Here is a 25,026-nt window from a genome sequence, read left to right on the forward strand (position 1 = left end):
GGGTGGTATACAAATGTAACAAACAAACAAACAAACAAACAAACAAACAAACAAACAAACAAACAAACAGAGAGCTACGGGGAAGCAAAGCAATAGAAGGTTAAACACCTATAAATACAAATAATAAACAAACAAATATTTTAAACACTGATTGGAAGGAAGCAGCTTGGGGTGGGTATTTGAATATAATATGTTGGACTATACCAGTTTCTTAGGGATTTCTGCTTCTTCACTACAGCTGCTGCTTCTCGGGAGATTTTCGGTATTTAAGTTCTCAACAAAATAAGGACACCTTCCTGGGGCATACTTTCTCTGTGCATACTGTAACTCCTGCCATGAAAAGGAACAGTCTAAATTAGTAGCTTTGACTTATTACAAGCTTCTCTCTCAATTCTCTAGAAATATGTTTTAATAAAATGGGACAGGTTAAGCACTAATATTCTCAGAAAAAGAACAGATAAAGCTCTCATTCCCTAACATACTTCCACTAACAATGGTGGTCAAAACTGATTTTCTACATACAATCCCAAACACCGGTTATTGCACTGCTCTGGAAGACTGCAGCCATGATCCGGTTATGCATGCCAAACCCCATTAACAAACTGGAGCACTTACAACACATGCAAGTCAGTGCACCATCAATTAATTCTCTTCAGTTACAAAACTAAAACAATTCTATATTGCTTATAAATATTTTAATAAGGGATCACTGTAAGATTTTGTTGTTTTTGTTGTTGTTTTTTACTAAGACTAGGCTGGTGCTCCCAAAAGCCTTGTCTTCTCATAAAAGCCCTTTTTATCACTACAGCACTTCAGTTTGCCTACATTTTCTAAAAGTTAGCTACTAATTTGATGGTGTCTTTTGTTTGTAATTATATTACTCTCTCCATATATATACAGTGGTACCTCGGGTTACAGCCGCTTCAGGTTACATACGCTTCAGGTTACAGACTCCGCTAACCCAGAAATAGTGCCTCGGGTTAAGAACTTTGCTTCAAGATGAGAACAGAAATCATGCGGAGGCAGCGTGGCGGCAGTGGGAGGCCCCATTAGCTAAACTGGTACCTCAGGTTAAGAACGGACCTCCAGAATGAATTAAGTTCTTAACCCGAGGTACCACTGTGTGTGTGTGTGTGTGTGTGTGTGTGTGTGTAACAGTCTTAATCTATTTGTTGTTCTCTTTTAATCAATTAAGCTTCAAATGGCTGAATAGCATATATTTTTATTAAAATGAGCAACAACAACCAATCAATTCCTCTCCTCAGTCCACCCCCCATCCTAATATTACATTCCTATACATGTCTACCCAGAAGTAAGCTCCATCAAGTTCAATGGTGCTTCATTTCACAGAAATTCTAAAACAGAATTTAAGCTTCCCTGTTCTTTATCTCTTCCCATAACTGAAAGAGGTGAATAGCTATGGACTTCGCTACCCTTGCAAACTGAAGAGAGGCACTGGACAGAGCAGCCAGTTCTGTTGGTTTAATTTTACATCTTGAGCCAGTTGGCTGTTCTACAGTATGACTGTCTCCCTAGGCTTGCTTCATGTAGGTCATTGACTCCAAGGACTCATGGGAATCACAGTAACCCCAGGGTCCTTCTTAGTGCATAAAAGTGATTACCAATTAGATCTGCTGACATCTTCATCTCAAACCTTGTAATATCACATTCCTCCAATACTTTGAGCTGTCTCTGATCATGATAGAAAAGTCAGAGTTGCAGTCAACTGTGTTCCAGCATGCCATGGAAGTCATTGCTATACACAGAGATAGCTAATCTTCTTTGGTGCAAGGGCTGCATTCACCTTGGTCAACCTTCCAGGGGCTGGGTGCCAGTTCTGCAGTGTGCTCACAAGCAGGTTATTTCCCCCTCTCTGCTCACGAAATTAACAATCTGAAGACTAGGAAGGGATGATTTGTACCCCCATCAGAGCACTGGACTGGGTGGAGATACTTAAACCTTTCTGCCAAACCCTGTGCTGTGTCTACTTTATTTCTCAAAATCAGTGAGATCTTGGGTGGGGTATAAAAATTTTGCTGGGGGAGGGGGTTGCAGCCACTCTACCTGTAGAACATGTGTAGTGAAAACATACTGCATGTCACTCTCCAGTCCACAGTTTGCACAAAGTCATCGCTGTGACTAGGAGAGGGATTGGCATTCTCAGGACAGGCTTCCCTCCGAACCAGGCCTAATGGCAATCCTCCAGAGGTTATGCACATACGGCAAGTCCTGGCATGTTGCCTAAAGGAGAGGCCTACATTACCTGTGTCGTAAGCTGGTACTGGAGGTGCTCTAAAGCCAAAAGACGGTGCTTAGTCTCCCTGACAAGTTCTTTAGGATGTAGGGCACAAGATGAAGTGTGAGCCTGAGGCTGCTTTGAAATCGTGAAGTCCTGAGAGCCTAGAAATCCTAAGAAAATAAATAGGTAGGAGTTTTCCACATTTCATTTAACACGGCATTTTTAAATAGAAAATGTCTTGCCTACAAGAAACTGCTGCTCACAGCTGTAAATGAATTACACTGTTGTGGCAGTGTTTCAGCATGTAAGTTTAAAGAGATGTGTAGAAACTAGCCTGGGAAAATCTTTTCCAAGCAATGACCTTCACCTCGTCACTTCATTCAAAGAAGCTGGGCCACGGAACACAAACTTTGAAATGAAATTCTCATACAAGGCTTCTATTTAGGCCTCAGTTTTGTTAAACAATAATCTCATTCTGCATTGTTAATTTCCAAGAAAGAAAATCAAACATACAACTGCTTATTTCAGGAATATTCAAAAATACATGATAAGTACATAACATAGTTCTTTGCTGTTATGCAACATGCAGCTGCCACCTTAACCTTTCAATGCCAGTACCAAAGGTTTCCAAAGCCAAGAGTAAGAAACAAATACTCTGTTCATGCTTTTCCACCATATTCAATACTTGGCACAACTTAATTACTAGTACATAACTGGGATTTCTTAATCTCAGCAAAGAGCCTACAGACAACACTTCAATTTCCTAGTGTTCTCAATCTCAGGAAGCTAAATTTCTCATAAAAGAACCAAGATCCTTCTACCTTAATGAGATTACCTTCCTTTGAAGCTGCTCCAAGTTCTGCTCTTAGTCTGTTTACCATCTCTAGTAGCTGATGCTTCTCTTTGCTCAAACTGCAGATCTTTCTCACAGCTTCCTTCAATCTACCTTGCCTCACTTGTGCATGATTTTCTATAAGTTGATGGGGTCCATCACCAGCCTCCATGCCAAATAACTGTTGCCTGAGATGTACAGAGTCCTCCTGAAGCTTCCCGGTCACTGAATTCTAGAAGAATAAATGACAAGGATCAAAATAAATGAAGAGAATTTTTGGCAGGATATATATTCCATTATAATGAATAAAATCTATGCCCAAATGACAGCTACCATAAAAAGATTGCAGTGTTGAATAGTGTGTTGTATGCACCAAAACAAAAATGAAATTCCTATACTAATCCCAAACTGTGTGCCATGAGAAGCGCTGAAGAGTGTCTTGAGAAATGAAGCCACTACTCTGGAGGCGACTTCTACTCTATAGCCCTCTGAAATGGGGAGACCCCATGCAGCACTGATTGCTCCTTAATCTGCCAGGGTCAGAGTTGGCCCAAGACATTTTGCTGCCTGAAGTGAAGGACAAAATGGCACCTCTTCCTATTCCATGTATAGAGAGTGACTAGGCGGGCAGCTGAATATTACTAAGACTAACTTAGAGGGCAACCAATAGGTAAGTTATGTGATATACACAGCTCTGCCCCCAACGCTTTGCTGCTGCTTCCCACCCCACCCCAGCATCTGCCATCAGAGGCAGCCACCTTACTCTGCCTAATGGTAGAGCCGGTCCCGACTAGTATACAGCAGAAACATCATCCCAATAAAGACACACTCCTGAGCAAACCTGCACTCTATCAGCATTTCATCTCCAATGCTGGTTCCTGAGCCTTCTGGACACAAAATGCAACGTGCTGCTTCTAGGCTAAATATTCTAAACAGCTTGAGGCCTGTAAATCTATACCTCATTGTGATCTCTTATCTCCTCTGAAAGCAGGGGATCCCTCTTAATTATTCCACCTGTTCACCAGCTTGGTTCATGAAGGATATGCAGAGAAGCACTAATATTGACTTCTATTCCATGGAAAATCTCAAAGCTAAGTGAGTCCTTTTTGGCTCGACTTTTTGGTGGCCATGGTTAGGCTGGTATAATTCAAGTTTGATACTGTGGTTGACATTATGTAAAACTGGAGGTGTCTGATGTGGATAAAATACTTGGGAATATAGTAAAGTAAGATAAATCTTATCCCTTTCAGATTGAGTAGCTGCAATTTTAACGAAATGATTCATCCCCCACAGTATGATGGAATAATACAAGTTATTCTCCTTTGCAACCAGTATCAGTTAAATTAGACTAGCCCTCTTATGATAGTTATTCCTGTATCCTAGTACACTGGAATACCGGTAACTGTGATACATAGAGTTACAATGCCTCCTAGTGGAAGTTGATGGATAAGTACAGATTCTAACTTTTAGATTAAAATACAGTGGTACCTCCGGTTACAAACACCAGGTTACAAACTCCGCTAATGTGGAAGAGTTACCTTGGGTTGAAAACTTTGCCCAAGGATGAGAATGGAAATCGCAGGGCGGTGGCATGGCGGCAGCAGGAGGCCCCATTAGCGAAAGCACGCCTCAGGTTAAGAAGGGTTTCGGGTTAAGAACGGACCTCCGGAACCAATTAAGTTTGTAACCCAAAGTGCCACTTTATTAGAGGGTGCTGTGACCAGAGAATATTATGCTTTTTACAGCAAATATATAAAAAACTAAGTACTAGCTTTATTACGAATAAAAGAAGCCCATATTCCCAACCACTCATTGGCTATTATAACTTTGTTCCCTTGAAAACATTATTTTATAATTGTAAGAGCACAAAGATTCAGCATTTTCCTACCACTTGTGTTTCTTGTGTTCTCACTGAATCCACCTGAGGATTTTTCTTTATGCTTTGCTTTTCCAAAGCAGTCTTGGTAGCAACTTCATCTGGATGCAATGTACCTGAAAAACAAAGAGCAGATAAAGCAGACAGCAAGCCGAGTTTGTGCAGAATGCTAAATATTACCATAAACATGTCTTTCCTGTTCACATGCCATATATATACAGTATTAGGGTCAAGAAAAACAGGTCCACTATTGTGAAAAGCTGTTTGATTATTCTGTTAAATATCAAGGAAATTTACCTATCAGAATAATCATACGGTTTATTTACAGGGAAACAAAATGGCTGCAAGGGAAACTGGGTTTAGAAAATATCAATAATTTCACACACATATCCCTGATATTTCAGGACCTGTGTATAAATTCCACTGTATAAAACAAATCAGCCTACTGTTTTTAGAAGGAAATTGTATTGACCTTCCAAGGCTACAAAAGGTGGCTTTCTCACATGAAAAGTTCTTCCATGAAGAAAAAAAGCATGAACACTATGATCCACATGTATACAAAATGATGAACCAAACACTGTTTTCATGATTTTTCTTCGACAGAAGTAAAACTCTCTTTTAGGAAATTTATCATATTTTAAGCAGATCTGTTAACATGTTTCTCTTACTGTCTCGTCCAATGGTAATGTGGTAGGAAGTCTGAGTATTTTTATCACAACTGGATGATTTCAGAGAAGATACAGATAACTTTCCATGAACTTCAGGTGCATCTTCATGTTGTTTGTCCATGTCTTCACATTTTTTCTTCAATACTCTGATCTCCTCTTCCAAGGACTGAACATAGTCTGCAAAAAATAAAGACAACTATCTCAGCCAGGTACTTTGCAGGTGTGAATAAAGTATTCAAAGGCTCATTGTTTGTGCAAATAAGAATTACTTTCCCCAAGGAATGCCTAATGGTAGGGCCAGCCCTGGCTGGTATATAGCAGCTGCATCATTTCAAGGGGAAGGACAGGGCATACTCCAAAGAAAGCCTGCACTGTATCAGCAGGTGGTCCCTCTTAATTATTCTACCAGTTCACCAACTTGGTACATGTATACAGCTTCCCATCCATTAAAAGTCTTGAAGCTATGTGAACCAATGCTGGCCTGGCTTTTGGTGGTCACGATTAAGCTAGTGTAATTTAAGTTTGATATTGTTTTTAATATTTAGGTGGCCTTTAAATAAAACTGGAAGTGTCTGATGTGGGATTACAGCAAAGCAAGATCAATCTTGCTGTCTTTTCAGTTTACGCAGTTGCAAATGTTTGTGCAAAAACTGAAAGCTATTTTATCAAATGATTTTCACTTTCCCCACATTTTTTTGGTAACTATAGGATTTATTCTCATAGGAATGTTTTGCTGTAACTATACTGTCTTAGTAGAACATTAGTTTTGGCTGTGCTGATCCTGCCCTCAAAATGTAACTGCAATGATCCCCATTTGTTCACATGTAGTTTTGATTTTTATCTATCATATGATCATGGTAACTTTTTGCTATGGATTGAAGATCTTTGAGAATGCATTGTATGTTTCATTAGCGGAAATGTATGAGACAACTGAAATAAGAATCTAAACATTTATGTTAAGAAGATGATGAGTGCTAGGAGAAGGGAAGCACCTGTTAAAAGGAAAGTGTAGAAATGGGCATATACACTCTGCAGTTAATATTTAACCCAGTCGACATTACCAGCAGTACAAGAAACTACAGTAGCAGCAGCCTTACCAGCATCTTGTGCTTCCATTTTGCTTTGGTCAGATGAAAGTGCCTGAATATTAAGGGTCTCCATTTCTCTCCTCATTTCTGCAATAACAGATCGCAAGGTACTGTTTTGCTCTTGTAACCTCTTCATATCAGCAGAAGGAAAACCTAGTTCAGTGGTTCCTACAGTATCCTGCATGGTAACCAAAGAATTAAAGAAACAAACAAGAATTATACCCTGAAAGGGCTCAAGCAAGTGAAATGCACCAAGAAAGCATAGTATCTTAAAGAAACATAATTATAATAGTCTGCCATGTGCACAGTAGAAAAAGGACCAATGCTGCCAAGCATATATGATGGATTGTACTGCTCTAAAACTTGTGAAGCTGCATTGATGATATGAATGACAACTTGAATATGTGACATGACAGCAGCCCCACAGGTTCAGGGTAATATATTGGTTTGGATCCCAAGAGGTGCTGGTGGAATGGAGTTGGCAGAAGGCGTGTACTTAGATAATCTTCTGTCTGACTGTCATTCCCCTTGATATGCTGTGCTATGAATGAATGATTTGAGATTGACCTGCCCAATAGAAGAGGTCCTCTGCCTCCCTATGTAGAAACCTGTGACCTGCCCTGGTGGTTCAAATACACTTTTGTGTTGGTACTGAGCAAGATAGCATTCTTGAGGTCTATCTCTTGGGCAAAGTATTTGATAGCAAAGTGAGCTGACCACAACTCCAACCAATTTATGTTGTATAGACAGGTTCTCATCTTGTGGAGCTCATACATATTTCACCAACAACGACCTTTTTCACACACAATAGCAAAGAGATGCCGTAGATAGAACACTGTTTTGAATGTTGATGATAGCTAGATAAACATGTCAGAGAGCAGGCCCCAAAGTGTGTTTTGTTCCCAACCCTACCAATGCCCTTTGAGCACCATTTAACATGCTGAGTATGTGCAATATGACTACCAGATTAAGGTTACCAGACATCCCCATTTCCCGGGGACAGTCCCCGGATTTACAAATCAGTCCCCATACAAAATCCATTGAAGTTGAAAAGTGTCCCCAGATTCATTGAAAAAAATCTGGTAAGCTTAAACCAGATGTCACCACAATACCACAATGTTGTTCTTGTTGAGCAACATTAAAAACAAAATAGAAAATATAATCTGAAATACAATTATTAAAGTGTAAAACCATCAGTGATATAATTATATCAAACAGAGCCACCCTTACTGTGCCTGCAAAGAAAAAAAAGTTTTAAGGTGATGCCTGAACAAAATTATGTGGAAGACAGCTGGATCCGAATAGGGAAGAAGTTCCTGTATTATGAAATCATTCAAACTGACTACCTTTTTGAACACTTTCCAGATTTACAGGATGGATATTTGTATTTTGAACAGGTACCAACCACTAGAGTGCAGCAAATACACCTCTATCATCATTCAACATTCAAAATAGTCTTTCGCAATACAGTACCACTTAGCTACTGTGTGCGGAAAAAGGTCATTATCAGTGAAAGCCATACGATCACTAAAAGATCAGAGCCTATCTACTTGGAAATAGAATGACATTTCTCAGTCATTCATATGCCAAGACAGATTTAAAACCGGTGTAGGGATTGATATTACAGATGGCAATCATGGTAACAACAGAGCACAGCACTGAGGATTTAAACAGGCTTTGGTCACTAGCTGTAGCTCACTGGCACTGCTGTACTTAGCCTGAGCAAGAACTGGGAAATGAGCAAACCTCCAAGATGAACATCAAAGCTGACAGCAACTTGAAGTCAAACAGCTGCTGCAAGAAATAAGTATTTGCTACTTACTGAAAGGCAAGAAATGAGGGGCCCAAGCAGGCCTCCTTCAGGAGGGCATGGCACAGTTTTGGGTGTTATGACTGGAAAGGCCCTGTCTTTAGTGCTCAGCCACCATACTTCAGCTGGCAGGGAAACATTGAGCAGAGCTTCAGAATGATGGTGATTTTAGTGCATAAATGGGCTCATGCGGCAGGAGGCAATTTGTCAGATTAGTCTCAGAATGTTTAGGGCTTTAATGGCTAATAACAACAGCTTGAATTAGGATCAAAAGGGAGCCTCAGTCACTTGTACATCCGCCTTTCTGGATTTAGTTTCAGCTTGTTCAGTCACATCCAGCCCGTTCCAATCTCATACACTTGTATAGAACTTCCATCCTGCCCCTTAGGATCAGATGGATAAGAGAAAGAGTACTTTTTGTTATCAGGATCCAATCATACGTAAGTACAATTCACACAGGGGCATATCACGATAATGCTAAATCACTGCTCATATTTCATAGATGAATGTGCATATATTTTGATGACTGTATAAATTCAGGTGACCATAATTTTTATTCAGTAAATATGTGTCTGGTATTCACTAAGTGTATAAGGGCCTTTAAATGCTAGGGCAATTCATGACTGCTTACACTTGTCTTCCTACCAACATAGTAAGCGGTCATGGAACTGTTCCCAATCTTCCCCCCAAAATAAATAAATGTTAACATCACATTGCTTTCTTATTTGGCCAGAAGTCATTTCCCCAAGAATGTTTTCATATTATACTTTTATATTTCATCTGCTCATTCTGGACCATGAAATAATCCCTCTAGCCCAACTCCCTTCTAAAATATATGTATTATCCTATCCAGACACTGGCCAGATAAAAAAATAATGCTAATTCAGTCGTTAACACCAAGCACAGCAGATTGGAGGGTTGGGGGGGGGTTACTATAATGTGCATGTGCAGCCAGGCATTCCTGCATTGCTCCTACCTTAGCTGAGTGGGAAAACAAACCATGGGGTGACTGTTTTAGGATTACGGTCAAAACAAAGCCTATGGTTTGTTTATGATCAGGAAGTCAAGGGGTGGGGGAATACTTTTTCCTCTTCAAATCAGAGTTTGTTTGGAGAGAAACAAACCATCAATGCTGGTTCAGATGTCACCCTAATCCAGCTGTTCTGTGGCTTCGTCCCCCACTCAACTGCTCATCCACATTGTGATTTTTTAAAAAAAAAACTTATATAGACTGAGTTAGTATAACTTGTGAATGTGGCCATTGTGTACTGTTTCATACAGCAGTGTAAGTATACTTTCTTTTCTAGGCAATTCCTCAAAAAAAGTTTATAAAGTTTATTTTGGATTAAGGAAGATACACCCAGGAAGGTGATGAATGGAAAATGAAGGGTCTTTTGTGAGGGCAGAGCAGAGAGGATCTCCCAGGGTGGGAGGCTGGGGAAAGAGGGGGAAGCTGCCAGGTGAGAGATGGGAGCGTTCATCCTTCTGTGTGTGGAATATGTTAATATATAATTGTGATAGAGGGTGTTGTGTCCATTTTTCTCTCTCGCTTTCCTTTCTTCTTTTCTGTTCTCTCTTTCTTTACTCTTTTTTATCTCTTTTCTATAGATTAAAGGTAAAGGTAAAGGTACCCCTGCCCATACGGGCCAGTCATGTCCGACTCTAGGGTTGCGTACTCATCTCGCTCTAGAGGCCGTGAGCCAGCGCCGTCCGAAGACACTTCCAGGTCACGTGGCCAGTGTGACGAAGCTGCAGCTGGCAAGCCAGCACCAGCGCAGCACACGGAAACGCCGTTTACCTTCCCGCTATAAAGCGGTCCCTATTTATCTACTTGCACTTAAGAGTGCTTTCGAACTGCTAGGTGGGCAGGAGCTGGGACCGAACAACGGGAGCTCACCCCGCCGCGGGGATTCGAACCGCCGACCATACGATCGGCAAGTCCTAGGCACTGAGGTTTTACCCACAGCGCCACCCACGTCTATAGATTAGTTTGGCTTTTATTGTATTTTATGTTGAAAACTTTCAATAAAGCTTGATTGAAAAATAAGGAATGTTGGAAAGGTAAAGAAAAGGAGGGAGATTTTTATCACATGTGGTGGACTTGTAGTACGTTAAAAGCTCACTGGGAAATGATATATAATAAGTCTAAAATGTTTAAAAGTACATTTGTGGAAAAACCAGAGGCATTTCTGTTAGGTATAGTAGGGAATGAGATCCCAAAGGAGATATAAAACTGTTTATGTAAGTGACAACAGCAGCAAGAACTCTTTTAGCCCCAAAATGGAAGCAACAGGAAATTCTATCGCTAGAAGACTGGCAGACGAAGATGATGGACTATGCAGAATTGGCAAGGCTGACCGAGAAAATCCAAAACCAGCATGATCAAGCTTTCCAAAAAGACTGGAGTAAATTTGTACAATATCTGAAGGACAATCGTAAACAATTAACAACACTAGCAGAGTTGTTGTAAGAAAACTTGCAATGTTAAGAATTTGTACCTTTTTATATTTATTTAAAAATTTGTGAAGAAGTGAAACATAAATGGGAAAATGTATAAATCCTATGAAGTAATAATGTATTATGGAAACCATGAGATGAAAGGGATGGAAGTCAAAGCTTGATTGAGCAAATATGTAATGAGTATAATAAGGATTTGTTTAAATGTGATAAAATGGAAACTTAATAAATATAGAAAAGAAAAGAAAAAGAAAAAGAAAGTTCATAATCTTTTGGATCTGCTCGTGTAGACTCCTCAACATGTTTTCTACATACCGCTCCAAAATAGAAAGCATCCCCTGATAACTGACTGTAGCACTATCCACTACATTATTTAAGGAGGAAGCTCTGCAGAGAGATTTCAGGCCACTTTCTATTTTGGTTGTACATAAACGGCACTAGAGCCAGTTACTCACACACTACAATCTTCAAGGACAGAGGGTAGCAAGAATGACTCTGCAAATAATAAAAAAAGCTACTCTCCTTCAGCTTATGTCAGGAAATGCAAAGCCTTTCAAAAGCAACCACAACACCAAATACATGCAAGATTAAAAGCAGGAGATGCCAAAAATTAGCAATAATCTAGCTCTGCAATCACATTTTCAGAAATTGCTGAACAATTGCTTAAATTAACTTTAAACTGCAATTGCTTCTCTAACCATGCAAAATAATAAATCTACTAGGAAAAAAATTCATCCTTATTCAGAACAAGAGGCTACAAAACCTCCCCCTTTTAATGCTTTGCTTAGACCGTAAGGGCACCAGGACTTCCAGTCCACTTTGCATTGTCTTACAAAAATTCTCTCAAGGCTGCATCCAGTGCTGCACAATTCCCACATTGAAAGTACTCCTGCACAGGAAACAGTGCACAATCATTCTTTTAAGTTATCAGCTGTGGAGAGTGCGTGCTTTATTGCATGTACACATAGTGCATGTACATTGGAAAGCCATCTCTCGTCATGATTTTCCAATGTCTGCAGATGCAGTGAAATGAAAATATGTGCATATATAACATATGGTCAGTGCTCCGTTAGGACAAATTAAGCACTGACCCACCAATATATCCGCTATCCACCAGTCCCTACCTGCTTGATTTCCTACTTACAACTGTCCGGGGGTAGCACTGTCTATTAGCTTCTTCCTCCTTAATCCAAGTTTTGCCCTTGTAGAACTCAGCAGAGAGGAGGATGAAGAGAAAACTAGAAATAGCTGGCTCCTCCTGTCACTGGCTATTGTTGCTCTCCCTGCCTTCTGCTCTATGAGTCCCAACTGGCACCAGCCACCACTGCGTGTGACATGAAAGCTGCATGCCAACCCCATATGGAAATGATTTCACTGGATTTTGTCACTGTTGAGGTTGTTCTCATATCCAAAGGGTCCGAAAAAAGCTGTGTGCCCTTGATCACAAAACCTAAATAAAACCTACATAAAAAGCCTTAAAAAAAATAAATGGCTTCTCTCACAGAACTAGCCCTGATCATAAAGTGAGTTGTTTTAGGATTAGTTCAGTTTAAGGAACAGCAATTAAGTAATTTTAACCTGTTTCACTCCTTTTGGCGTGTGACCATGCTTTCGAAGTTCCTGAACAGCTTGGTCCCTCTCAAGTGTTACAGCAGAAAGGACCATTTCAATCTCATGCAATTTCTGTTCCTTCTCCTGTAGTTCAGCAGTAACCTGCAAAACAAAATGATGGCAACTTGAGAAGATGTTCTTAGAAAAGAACATTCCCCTAGCTTCTAGTACCTTCAATATTATTTTATCGCCATCAGACAACATACTATGTTTAATCTCCCTTGTCCTTTGAATTAAACTCAATCCAGAGTGACCATCTACATCGTGAATGGAAAGTATTGTGGAAGAGCTTTCCAAAAATGAAAGAACATGCCATTGTTAAATCAGTAAACAATTCACTTCCATTTATCCAAGATAAAATTTGGCAATGGGCTATTCATCAAGACATATTCCTTAGAGGGGATGAGGAATCTCTCGTCCACAGGCCTAATTAGGCCCACCCCATTTGTCCCTCAAGCCACATTCACATGCCAAGCACTTGCCAATCATATATGATGTCAGTGTCAGGAGCGTCCTACACGCAAGTAGGAACCTGGCAGAGACACATGCCCAGCTGGCATGTTCTCTCCCTCCTGGTCAGTCATTTGGGAGAGTCAAAAGCTTTCTCCAGCCCGAACATCACAGCGACTGATACCAAGAGGCATCAGCACACTTTAGGACTAGCAGAGTGTTGGCTTCTTTCTCTTCAGCGTCAGGAAGCAAAGAGAAAGAACAAAGGAACAAACGTCCTACATCATGGAACACAGTAATACAAACATCCTGTCTCCGTCACTTCCCACTATGTGGAATGAAAACATACACCGTCATGTGATAAAAAAAATCCCATGACTGCAAGGACAGGAAAAGAATCCTAACAGTCAGGTGTGGGCCTTAGTGATCAGGCAGGGATATAACAAATCAGGCAGACCTTCAGCTATCCAGGATCCAAGTTGTTAAGGGTCTTGTAAATTAATGTTAGAACTTTGAACCTGGTCCAGCAAGGTATGGGCAGCCAGTGCAAGCTTTTGAGCACTGGAGTTATGTGCTGGCAAGTGTCCACATCAACAGTCCAGCTACAGCAGCTGGAGCCTCTGAACTGGGCCCAAGGGCAGCCCCACATAGGCTTGCCTTGCCACCTGCAAACTGCATCCCAAAAAGTTGTAGCCTAGTTTTTCCATCCTGTGTTGTATCTTATGTTGCTCCTTCTTTCCTCCTCACCTGCCTCCACTCTCACCTGCAAGCAGAAATAATCCTCATGCAAAGAGCCAGCTAGTACTATACTGAGATCAGCTTGGTGCTATTTATCTAAGTTTTAGAAACTGAACCACTTTCGTGCATTATCTGGGTCAGCACAGACTGAATATGTTACAGGAAGAGAATGCCAACTCCTTGGGTATGGTGGAACCCCTAAAGTATTTGCTAGAAGCACAAAAGAATGACAAGTCCAAAGGTATAAAATCTTCCCTCATGAAATATGCCTCTGCTAATGCTCTGTGCTAAGCTGCTAAGCAAATGTGACGCAGTTCTGACCTGGTCCCTAGCTGTTGACAGGCTCTGTATTAGAGCCTCTGATTTCTGATATTGATTCCTTTCAGCATTCTCGTAACGCCGCTGCCAGTCCAGGACTATTTGCACTTTAGCCCTTTCCAGAATCTCTTCTCTCTCAGCTGCTAATGAGAGCTGCTGTTTATACCTAAGACAGGGAGAAACGAAGAGAATATTTTAAAAAAATAATAATGGGGGGGGATGAACTTAATATCTATATTTTAATGTCACAAAATATTCAACAATTTTAACCCTTTACAACTGAGGTGTGCAGCATATAAGCCAAGAACCCCAGTCCATCAGCAGCCAGATACAACGAAGTGTGAGATCACAAGACAGAAGTTCAGTGCGTATCTATGAGCCCCAGAACCTTCTCTGTGGTAGCCCCACTGTCTATGGAATGCTCTCCCTAAACAGGGTTGACTGGCATTTACATAAACATATTTTTGGCACCAAAAACCTTTATTTTTCTTTCAGGTCTTCAGTTGTTAACATTTCTAGTTCTGCTGTTATGGAATTTTTTGGGTTAATTAATTTTTACTGGTGACTACACTTACATTGTTGAGGGTGGTGGGTTTGCTTATTGTGCATTAACTTGTAGTGGCCCAGCTGAGTATCTAATGTTTTATATTTTTTATATTTATTCTACTGGCCTGGTATGTATAGCACTCTAAGCCAAATTGTTGCTTAGTGAGAAGATGTGATCTCCTGGAGGGGATGTGGCTGGTCTGGAGAGAGTTTAACCATGATCCCAGGTTTAAACACCATGCTATGCCAAACATGCTTACATGTTTACACTAAGTCATAGCTGGCTTAGCATGATTTGCAAACCAGGTCACTGTTACTGAACTGTTTAAGTCTCTTTGAAACTCTGGTGTAAAGTGATGAATAAATCTAATAAATAAAAGAACAAATAATACTAATATTGTACTAATACCAATGCTGTACTAATACTACTAGTAGTAAATGGCTGAGTATGAATTGGAACCTAATTTCCCCCAGTACTAGACTTACACCCTGACCTCTATATCACACTGGCTTTCTGGATCACTTAATCACTGGATGATCTTAATACTCATGTGACCACCCATTTTAATATCAGGGTGGTTAGCAGACCAATTGCTGCTTGCCCACAGCTATAGCAAATCAGTGAGCATGCTTGCCTTTATGTCAACCTGCATGCTCAGCTCTTGCTTTCTTCTGTCTTAAAGCCTACTGGCTCTCTAAGGCAGAAAAATGTCAGGGAGCTAAAAGCACTGCAAGACATGCCATGAGTCAGCCCCTACCCCCTCTCCCCTGAGTTGTCTGTGGGCAGAGAGCCAGAAGTCACCAATATTATGTCAGACAGTGCACCTGCCTCTCTTTTTCCCTTCTGCCTTGAAAGGTCAGCAGACCTTAAGATAGACGGTCAGTACCATTCGCACAGCCTCATATGGTGTTTAGTTTGCCCTGGGTTTTCCTTCTGTGAGTGAAGGGCAAACACAAGGATGAACCTATATGATCTCCTCCCATGGCAAAGTGACAGCAGAGAATCAGAAGCAAGACCATCCATCTTATTGATGTGCAAATCATCCACAGCACTACTGGCACATGCGTGCCCCAGGTCCTTTATCTGTCTTCAGACCACAAGGTCTCTCTCAGTTGAGGCTGGACCATCTAGTGTTAAAAGCAGGTTTTGCTCCAAAAGAAACAGTATCCCTTTAAAGCAAGTGGTAGTGCAACCCTTCCTGACAAGACCTTTCTCAGAACTAGGAGGAATTAACAACTGTAGGTGAGTGGTAAACATCTTTTTCCTGGACCAAGTACTCAAATGAGTTGTGGTTGCCTTTGGTTGATACTGATTTTCTAGATCCATTTCAACTGAGATTTAGGCCTGGTTTTGGTGCTGACATTGCCTTGGTTGCTTGTGGAATGACCTCTATCAGGAGAGAGATGGGGAGTATGACTACCCAGTAAATTCACCTGGATCTAACAGGGGCTCTCAGGGGTTATCAATACCTTCAACCATGATCATTCTGGAACTTCCATCTGTATTGGACATGGGCAGTATTGCATTTGATCCTGCCTAGATAGTCATTTCCAGAAAACATTGCTGGGGGAGTTCTGCTGGGCCCTGTGGAAGTCACATTTCAGGATCCCACAAAGTCTCATGCTTCCCCTCATTCTGTTTAACATCTACATGAAATGGCTAAATGAGGTCATTCAGGGATTTCAAGTGTATTATAATCAACATACAGATGACATGCAACTCTTGTATCCTTTTTCATCAAAACCAGGTGAGGTTGTGGGTGCATTAGATCAGTGACTAGTTGACGTAATGGACTGGACATGGGTTAACAAACTGAAGCTCAGCAAGAGAGGTACTGTTAGTAGGCAGTTGATCTGTCCAAATGACTGGTGTTCAGCCTGTTCTGGAGAGTGTTGCACTCTCCATCAAATTATCTAAAGCAGGAATGGGGAATCTCTGGCCTGTGGGCCAAATTGTGGCTGGTTGTAGGCCAAGATCGATCACGAAGAAAGATCCTGAGAAAACACTGGTTTAACCAGCTCACAAAGTCACTCACCTTTCAATATCTTGCAGTATGCTAGACAGTTGTGCTCTTAGCTTCACCTCTTCTTGTTGCAGTGCTTGAATCTGAAGGTCTTTTGAAACTGTCTCCCTGGATATCTGAGCTACTTGAGAATCCCAGCTTGTTTTCAGTGCCTCCAGCTCTTGTTGAAGTCTGTAAAAATATATAGAGAACAAAAGTTTGATTACATTAATGTGGTTTTCCATTTTAAGCAAAACAACAAGCAAAAGGGGCAGGGGACTGGCAAACAATAGTTCAGCCTCATTTATGCAAGTAGCCTAAGGGACATTCCAAACACCAAAGGATAACAGATGTCTCAGTAAAGTGAAATTGATATAGCATTACAGTAATATAGGAAAAGATAAATAATGCAGGATTAGTGTGGATACATATAAATTTAGGATAACCAAGGTAATGGGTTCGAGTGTATTACATATGCAAACAGGAGGAGGAAGCACTTGCCATCCAAGTGTCTTTTTCAGGCAAAGGCTGTTATATGTTCTACTAGTGTCTTTTATAATCAAGAATTGGTTCCCACGCACAAAATGTAACCAACTAATTGGTTCCTGATTTTTTCTGGTTTAAATGAATCTGCAATTTCAGATGTTTCATCATGTTAAGTTGTTTTTCATCAGACACGTTAGATAAGGAAGAAGAGAGCAAATCCCTGGGACAGTAGGAAAACACAGTTCTTCCTTCTACTCACACAATCTTCAGTATGTATTCAGATAAGTATTGCTTCTTAGAATATAATGTGTTTCATTCAAGGAGATACAATAAGCAGTCTGTGGGTATGGGTTCCCAATGCCAAAAGATCCAAACCAATCAAAGTAAGAATCCAATCCTGAATTTTTTCATATTCTTTAAGAACAAAAGCTTTAATATATTAATATATATTTAATATATTAGGACTAGGTTGCCTAAAGGTAAAGGTAAAGGGACCCCTGACTGGTCCAGTCGTGGCCGACTCTGGGGTTGCGGCGCTCATCTCGCTTTATTGGCCAAGGGGGCTGGCGTACAGCTTCCGGGTCATGGGGCCAGCATGACTAAGCCGCTTCTGGCAAACCAGAGCAGCCCAAGGAAATGCCGTTTACCTTCCCGCCGGAGCGGTACCTATTTATCTACTTGCACTTTAACGTGCTTTCAAACTGCTAGGTTATCAGGAGCAGGGACTGAGCAACAGGAGCTCACCCCGTTGCGGGGATTCAAACCGCCAACGTTCTGATCGGCAAGTCCTAGGCTCTGTGGTTTAACCCACAGCACCACCCACGTCCCCTAGGTTGCCTAGAGTCAGGCAAATTCATGGAGGATAAAGTTATCACTGGCTATATACTACAGATTCAGAGGCACTATGAGGAATACTGCCCACATTTCCAGTCTGTAGAGTTCCCAATAGGCATTTGGTTGGCCCGTGCAGAAAAAGAATGCTGGAGAAGACAGGCCTATAAAATGATCCGGTAGGGCTCTTCTTAAGTTCTTATGTTATTCTTAATAAAAAGTTTAGATAATAGAAAAGTGAAAGAGGTTTTTTTTAAAAATCGAAAGTGTTATTGAAACAGTAAATACAAACATTCATTCTCATAATACAGATATTTTATTCATCTTATGAAAATAATAAACAATAAGCTTAAGACGAACAAAATAAAATGTGTCTTTACATAATAAAAAGATAATCTATGGAATTCACTGTCTTGATATGCACGCTGTTCATTGGGTTATTATTTAAAAAAATCAGACAGTTATACATCTATCAATAGCATTGATAGATGCATAACTGTTTGATTTAAAAAGCTACTTTATTCCACTGCATCACGGATTAATAGTAAGAGACAGTAGGTATCACTACCTCTTCTGCACATACACAATGTAATAAGTGAATTGCATTTTCAAATGTTAGGTTGATTTACAGGCTTTGAAGTAACCATTTATACAAACCACATATTCTCCTTACCAGTCAGCTAATACCTTCCATCTAACTAGTGAGTGCTGTCTCTTCAGAACATTCAGAATGTTCTGTTGTAGGGAACAGGATTTGGTTTCTCTCAGAACTATAATTAGCACGACCACATAGGGCACCGTGCTTTCAAAAAGTATTGGCCTATGTAGAGAATAGACACAAGAGGCCTAGTTCTGCTACTAGTTTAGTGAGTGATCCAGGTTAAATCCCTATACTATTCATAAACAGGAATGCACTCCAGCTTTGTTAGAACATACAATCCAGAACACCTGATCTCCTGTTCCCCAACTGAAGTCATCTCTCAGGCATAAGTGAATTATGTCTCCAACAGAGACCAATACCAGTAGTTTCGGATGGAGCATGAAATGAACAATTAAAGGCCAGCAATGACTATTTTATTTAGTATTTATACACCATTTTTAATTTGCAGAGGTTTGCATTCTGTATTGTGCTTATCCTAGGAAATAGGCTACTCATCCACATTTACAGTGAAGAAATTGCTTGAAATAATAGCTTGTGTGGGTCTGCACCACAAAGTTGCTTCAATTAGCCATTGATGGATCAATCTTCTACTATATACTACTTTTTTAGAGAAAAAATGTTCTTATGCTTTCAGATTACACAGCATCCTAAAACACTTAATTTAATGAGGGGGAATTACAATTGTGCAATCATTATTTCATAAAATGTCTGGCTCACACTTCAAGGAACGACTTCTTAACCAATTGCACTGGTTATCTTTAATTGCACCTGTTATATTGTCTTCTAATATCATTTTAATCTCATTTTGTCTAAGTGTCCCCTCATGTGAAAGCCACTGTGCATTCCTAGTCCTTTTTATATGCCTTGCCTCCTCTGTACTTTTTCTAGTTCTGTATTGCTTTTTAAATAGATGTATGCAAGATTTTGACAGTGCTAATATATATATAGTAAATGCACACACATTTAATTTAATTTATCTAACACTATTGCAAGAGTTCATAATATTTCTATTTTCCTATTAGTTCTGAGCTTTCTGTTTAGCATTATTATCACAGTTGCACACATAATGTCTCAGTGAAAAACCCACAATGACTTGACATTCCCTAAACACCTCCCAGCTAATGCAGAGCTACAACAGGGTAAAAAAAAGAAGGGGAAAAAAGATTATAGTGCTTTTCTCATGGTTCCATATACAGGGTAATATCCTTAAATAATTCAAGAGTATTGGTGAAATGTAGTTTTCTTTTTTAAAAAGGGGAAAACACGATACCAAGCTTTTCCTATCACACAATTTTGCTTGCATACACATTCTTCACTTTTAAGTACCTACCCACTGTATTTAGATGCTATATAAATATTATTCATTTGTTACCAACTCTTCACTGTATCTTTTGGCAGCTCTCCTGGACACAATTAGACTGTTAAATTCTCTTTCCTTCAATGGGATTTAAGGAGCCTGTGTAAAGCTTGCAGCTTTTCAGTGCCAAGTACTAAAAGCAGGCTCCAGTTTCTCCTGTGCATGAGTGCAAGGCAGTTTTGTGTATGCATCAGAGAGGGGTTGGTATGTATTTATACCCAGCACCAGAGCTGAGAACCTCATGGGGTGACACTCCAGAGGAAACCTTGGCCTTCAAACAGGCTTTTCTAGGGGAGCAAATGGTGGGTTCCTGCTAGAAGGTTTCATTGTCTTGTACTTGGTAAGTTTTAATTGCTTGAGTTGATTTTACTGGCCATTGTTTTATAATTATTTTTTGCTATTACCTGATCTGATACCACGAAATCAATGAAAGGTGAGATACATATTTAATTAATAACTAAGGTGGCAACTGAAACTTCTCCTAAGCAGGAGAAAATATTCAAGTGTAGCACTTTGGACCACCCTCTCCAAATTAGATTTGCTACTCTTTAAGCTAGGTATGGCTAAACTGGGCCATCCAGCTGTTTTGGGACTATAATTCTCATCATCCCTGATCACTGGTCCTGTTAGCTAGGGATGATGGGAGTTGTAGTCCTAAAACAGCTGGCGGGCCAAGTTTGGCCATGCCTGCTCTACGCTGTAGTTTCTTTCTGGAACTTTTTCCATTTTAAAAGAAATCTGTGATGTGTATAATATCTTTGCTATCTTCTGATACATTCTGATACATTTCGTGTGCATGCACACGAAAGCTCATACCAAGAACTGACTTAGTTGGTCTTTAAGGTGCTACTGGAAGGAATTTTTTTTGTTTTGACTATGGCAGACCAACACGGCTACCTATCTGTAACTGATACATTTGGTTGATTTTGATTTTTAAAATTTTCAGTTACCACATTTGCTAGATCTGAAATGCAACACAAGTGTTTTTATTTTTTGCCAAATAATTTTTATTGATTTTCTGAATTTTACCAAATTGGCCACAAATTAAGACAAATTTAATACAATTGCACAAATGTTTTATTCTAGCAGCCTGTACACTGTGTACAGAGAGTTTCTCCATCCATAACAGATTTCCTATTCAGTGGAGGGACCTAATCTGCATACAAATATTTTATCACTTGCAGACTGACCTCTCCTTAAATGAAAGGAGTCTCCGGTGCACCTGTATGTTTGAGTGTATATGCAGAACTTGGCACTTTGGCAAGTGTGTTTAGGACAAGCGGCACTTCTCAGTGTTGCCTACCTGGTGGAGCATCAACCAAACTAGTATATAATGATGTACGTACAAGAACAACTGTATAATCTGTTATAATTAGTGGGATATGGACATTACCCCAAGTCATCTACCCTAGTATAACCCCAACACATATTCACAGCAAAAGGCAAAAATACATACTGACTAATACATCTAATTTTACATTTGACCTTTGTTTCAACAGCATACAAGAAATGCTGTTTTTTGGAGAGAAGATATTACAATTCCTTATCACTCAGTAATGAACTGCTACAATGTTACATGTTCTTACAATCCTAAATATAAAAAAATTGTTGCTTGATAAAATTATAGTGCTCACCTTATAATAAATATACAATACTTTCAGAAATTGTATTCTGAGCCAAAGAACCTGTGGCATGAAATGTGAACAAATTAACCAAGAGTCCCAGAGAGGCACTGCAACTGACTAAACGATGAATGAGTAAATATTTTCAGTTAATCTCTCTCTGTGAAAGGCCACATTCTGAGTCTATTCCAAGAACTTCTTGATGAGTGCCATTAAGTTGAAATCCCAAGGCACATCAAAGATGTGGACTCGGAGCCCTGTTTCAGCCATGGTCCATTATTATGAGATATTTTCTATGCCATTAATAATTTCTGCCTCAGTGTCAATAGGAAATGATTTGGCACTGATGCTGTATACCAAATCCCAGGGATACTCCTATTCAGCCATTCCATCTAGCTACAGCAGAAGGAGTGGAAGGGAAGGCCACACTGGACAACTGGTTTAGTAAAGCAGGAGTACTGCATTAATTGAAAGTGGCCAATAGCTACAGATTGCAAAAGGAACAAGACACAAAGCCTGTTCCATAGTGCACCATCCCAACTGGCTGCTGGCTGAAGCAAGCATCCTAAAACATAATGAATGAATAAAAATATGAATGTAGTGCAAGCACACAAAAAGAAACATCTTAAGTGTCTTCCTTGATTCTTTAGTTTGTATGTGAAGTTTTAGTATAACAGTTTGTTACAAGATGTTGTACCTAACAGTGTCCTCCTTCACATAATGGATAACTATGAATACAGTGGTACCTCTGGTTAAGAACTTAATTCGTTCCAGAGGTCCGTTCTTAACCTGAAAGCGTTCTTAACCTGAAGTACCACTTTAGTTAATGGGACCTCCCGCTGCCGCCGCCACCGCACGATTCCTGTTCTCATCCTGAAGCAAAGTTCTTAACCCGAGGTACTACCTCCAGGTTAGCGGAGCCTGTGACCTGAAGCATTTGTAACCTGAAGCGTTTGTAACCCGAGGTACCACTGTATACCGATCTAGGCAATTTTGCATCTTTATATATATTTAGGCTTAATATATTTTGAAAAGCCAGCAAAGGGGAGGTTATGTACCTGCTCTTGAGTAAGCACTAAAGCACACCACTTGCCACAATTCACAGATGGGTGTTGAAATGAACTGCTTGAAATGTCCCTCTTAATATTGCTTAGTCATCCTGAGAGAAGTGGGAGTGTCAGTAGCTCCTTAAACAAAGTGTTAACTTTTCAGCACTGGAACATGGAAATAAGATGCCTTATCAGGAGTAGTGCAAGGAATATACCAGCTGTGTGCACTACATCCTGGGATGTATCGTGTACAAAACAAGTGAAACACCATGCTCTAAATAGGTACATTTCATCCAAAAATAAAAATGAGATCCTGTCATTTAACTTCAGATTTAATTACGGGAGAAGCAACATCATGCCTACCTGCAAAAGAGGGTACCTACAAATGGATTGTGTCATCACATGGATTCAGGGGGAAAGAAAGCCCCCTTCTCCCCTACATCCATGTGAGGATGCAATCCACTTGTTTGCACTGAAACACACATCTGCATACCTCAACAGTACAAATAAAATCTAACTTACTTTTCAATGACAGCCTCTTTCTCTCTCAACTCATCTGTCTGCCTCCATTCTGCCTGACGCAGTTCTGTTTCCAAAGTTTCCTTATTTATTTGCAGGTCTCGGACTTGATTTTCCCACTTCCGTATCTGCTCAGTATGGCTCTCCTTTACTGAAGCAAGTAACGCATCCTTTTCCCTGGCAAAGTGATCTATAGCTGCGTGCCTTTTAGAAAGAACAAAATTAAATTTAAAAGACAATTTGTTCTTTTGGATTTGTACTTTTTGAGACAATCAATCTACCAAAGTGAATTAAAACTTTTTTAAAAAATAGAAATGATCATGCTGTACAAAGGTTTAAACCATGTACATTTTTAGAAGCTTCTGAAGTTATTTTACAGACTTGGTAAAAATCCTTCCGTTTAGCTTGTTTTTTTCCTACATGATAATTTTGATCTTTAGGTTGTCAGGTTCTGGGGCACTGAACAGTGCTAATATGATCAAAGGTAGGGATAGGCAATCCCATGAATAATCCTACTATGCGGCTGAAGATGTCCCAGTGAAAAATGGACATTCCGCAACTCCATTATGGCAAATATTTGCTATCTGAAGGCGATTAAGAATAAAACAGCAGTACCTGCTTTGCATCCCCAACATCTGCAAATAGGGCTCAGAATGTCCCCTGTCTGAAACCCTGGACAGCCGCAGCTGGTCAGTGTGGACAAAACTGAGCTAGATGGAACCAGTGGTCTGACTTGGTATAAGCAGCTTCCTATGTTTCTAACTATGCTGGGGATACAAGGGGCCCTTTTTATCACAAAACACATTGGAAATGCTAAAGTTTAAGAAGTGGTTTCTTTAAAGATTTCCAATGCTCTTTAGGAACACCCAAAAACCACCTAATTATATCAATGTGTTTAAAAGTGAACTACAGGAGAAAGGACCATAAATTCAGAATACAGTAACCATTTGCCTATTTTTAGGCCCTAAACAAATCAAGATGTTACTGGGTAATGAATGGAGAGGGAGCACAGATAAAAACAAATGCTTAATCCACACACTACTTAAGGACTATTTTTATATATTACATTCTTAATGCTAACATGCAAAACAACACATCTTTCTTAAAACTTCAATATATTCATGCAGTAAGATTACATCACTATCTGAAGACAGAAAGGACAACTTTCAGTTGCACCAACACCAAAGCTATCTGCAGCAATTGCTTGTTGCCCACTACTTTTTTAAAAAATGACTGCTCTTAATGAGAAAAGTACACAAAGAAGACAATGTCATCTATCCAAAGAACTCACTTTCTCTCAAATGTTTCTTTTTCTTTTTTCCAGCTCAGCTGTACTGAATTGATTTTTCTTTCTAAATCCCGTATCCTGTATTGGCAAATATTGGAGGACAATAAAATAACGCTTTAAAATTAGTTCATTTGTATTGAAGATAAAGTGTTAAGAAAAAGAGAATGATGGATCTAGCATAGCTAGGTGCCCCACTGAATATAGTTTCTGTAGTTAAATATAGGATTTGTAGGTTTTAAAGCCTTGAGGTTTTTAATTAAGGTTTTTGTTTTTTTAACCAGCTCTTGTGGTTCATAGATTTTTGTTTCTGGTTGTTTTAATGCGATTGATGGTTTTTGAGGATTTGTAATAGTATTGTGCCCTGCCCTGAGATCTGTTTTGATGAAGGGTGGGTTAGAAACATCTTAAATAAATAAATATGTGAATAACTAAATAGTTTAGCTTATGGCAGGCCTGCAGGATCTATATTCATGTCCGGGAATCATAGCAAGGAATGTCAGCTGTGCTTGAACTGAAGGTTTTTGAAAGGATGTGAACATTTAGTTGAGATTCCTGCATTGCAGGGAGTTGAACTAGA

General features: G+C 39.8%; 1 protein-coding gene across 8 annotated transcripts in view; it reads right to left on the minus strand.

The window, feature by feature from the left end:
• CCDC57 (coiled-coil domain containing 57) overlaps window positions 1-25,026 on the minus strand; it is a 63,896-nt gene that overhangs the window by 13,085 nt on the left and 25,785 nt on the right. For all 8 annotated transcript variants that reach the window (XR_014153585.1, XM_081850700.1, XM_081850703.1 and 5 more), the window contains 11 exons: window positions 24,453-24,527; window positions 23,165-23,365; window positions 16,670-16,828; window positions 14,091-14,253; window positions 12,549-12,683; window positions 6,713-6,881; window positions 5,616-5,792; window positions 4,960-5,063; window positions 3,075-3,303; window positions 2,264-2,409; window positions 205-330 (listed from right to left, as the gene is read on the minus strand). Coding sequence is in view for 7 of the 8 variants with exons in the window: in XM_081850700.1 (XP_081706826.1) it covers window positions 205-330; window positions 2,264-2,409; window positions 3,075-3,303; window positions 4,960-5,063; window positions 5,616-5,792; window positions 6,713-6,881; window positions 12,549-12,683; window positions 14,091-14,253; window positions 16,670-16,828; window positions 23,165-23,365; window positions 24,453-24,527 (1,684 nt within the window). In the remaining variant the exon portion in view is untranslated. The remainder of the gene's footprint in view (window positions 1-204; window positions 331-2,263; window positions 2,410-3,074; window positions 3,304-4,959; window positions 5,064-5,615; window positions 5,793-6,712; window positions 6,882-12,548; window positions 12,684-14,090; window positions 14,254-16,669; window positions 16,829-23,164; window positions 23,366-24,452; window positions 24,528-25,026) is intronic.

Source organism: Podarcis erhardii (assembly GCF_964252035.2).
Source record: "Podarcis erhardii genome assembly, chromosome: 2".
NCBI classification, from domain to species: domain Eukaryota; kingdom Metazoa; phylum Chordata; class Lepidosauria; order Squamata; family Lacertidae; genus Podarcis; species Podarcis erhardii.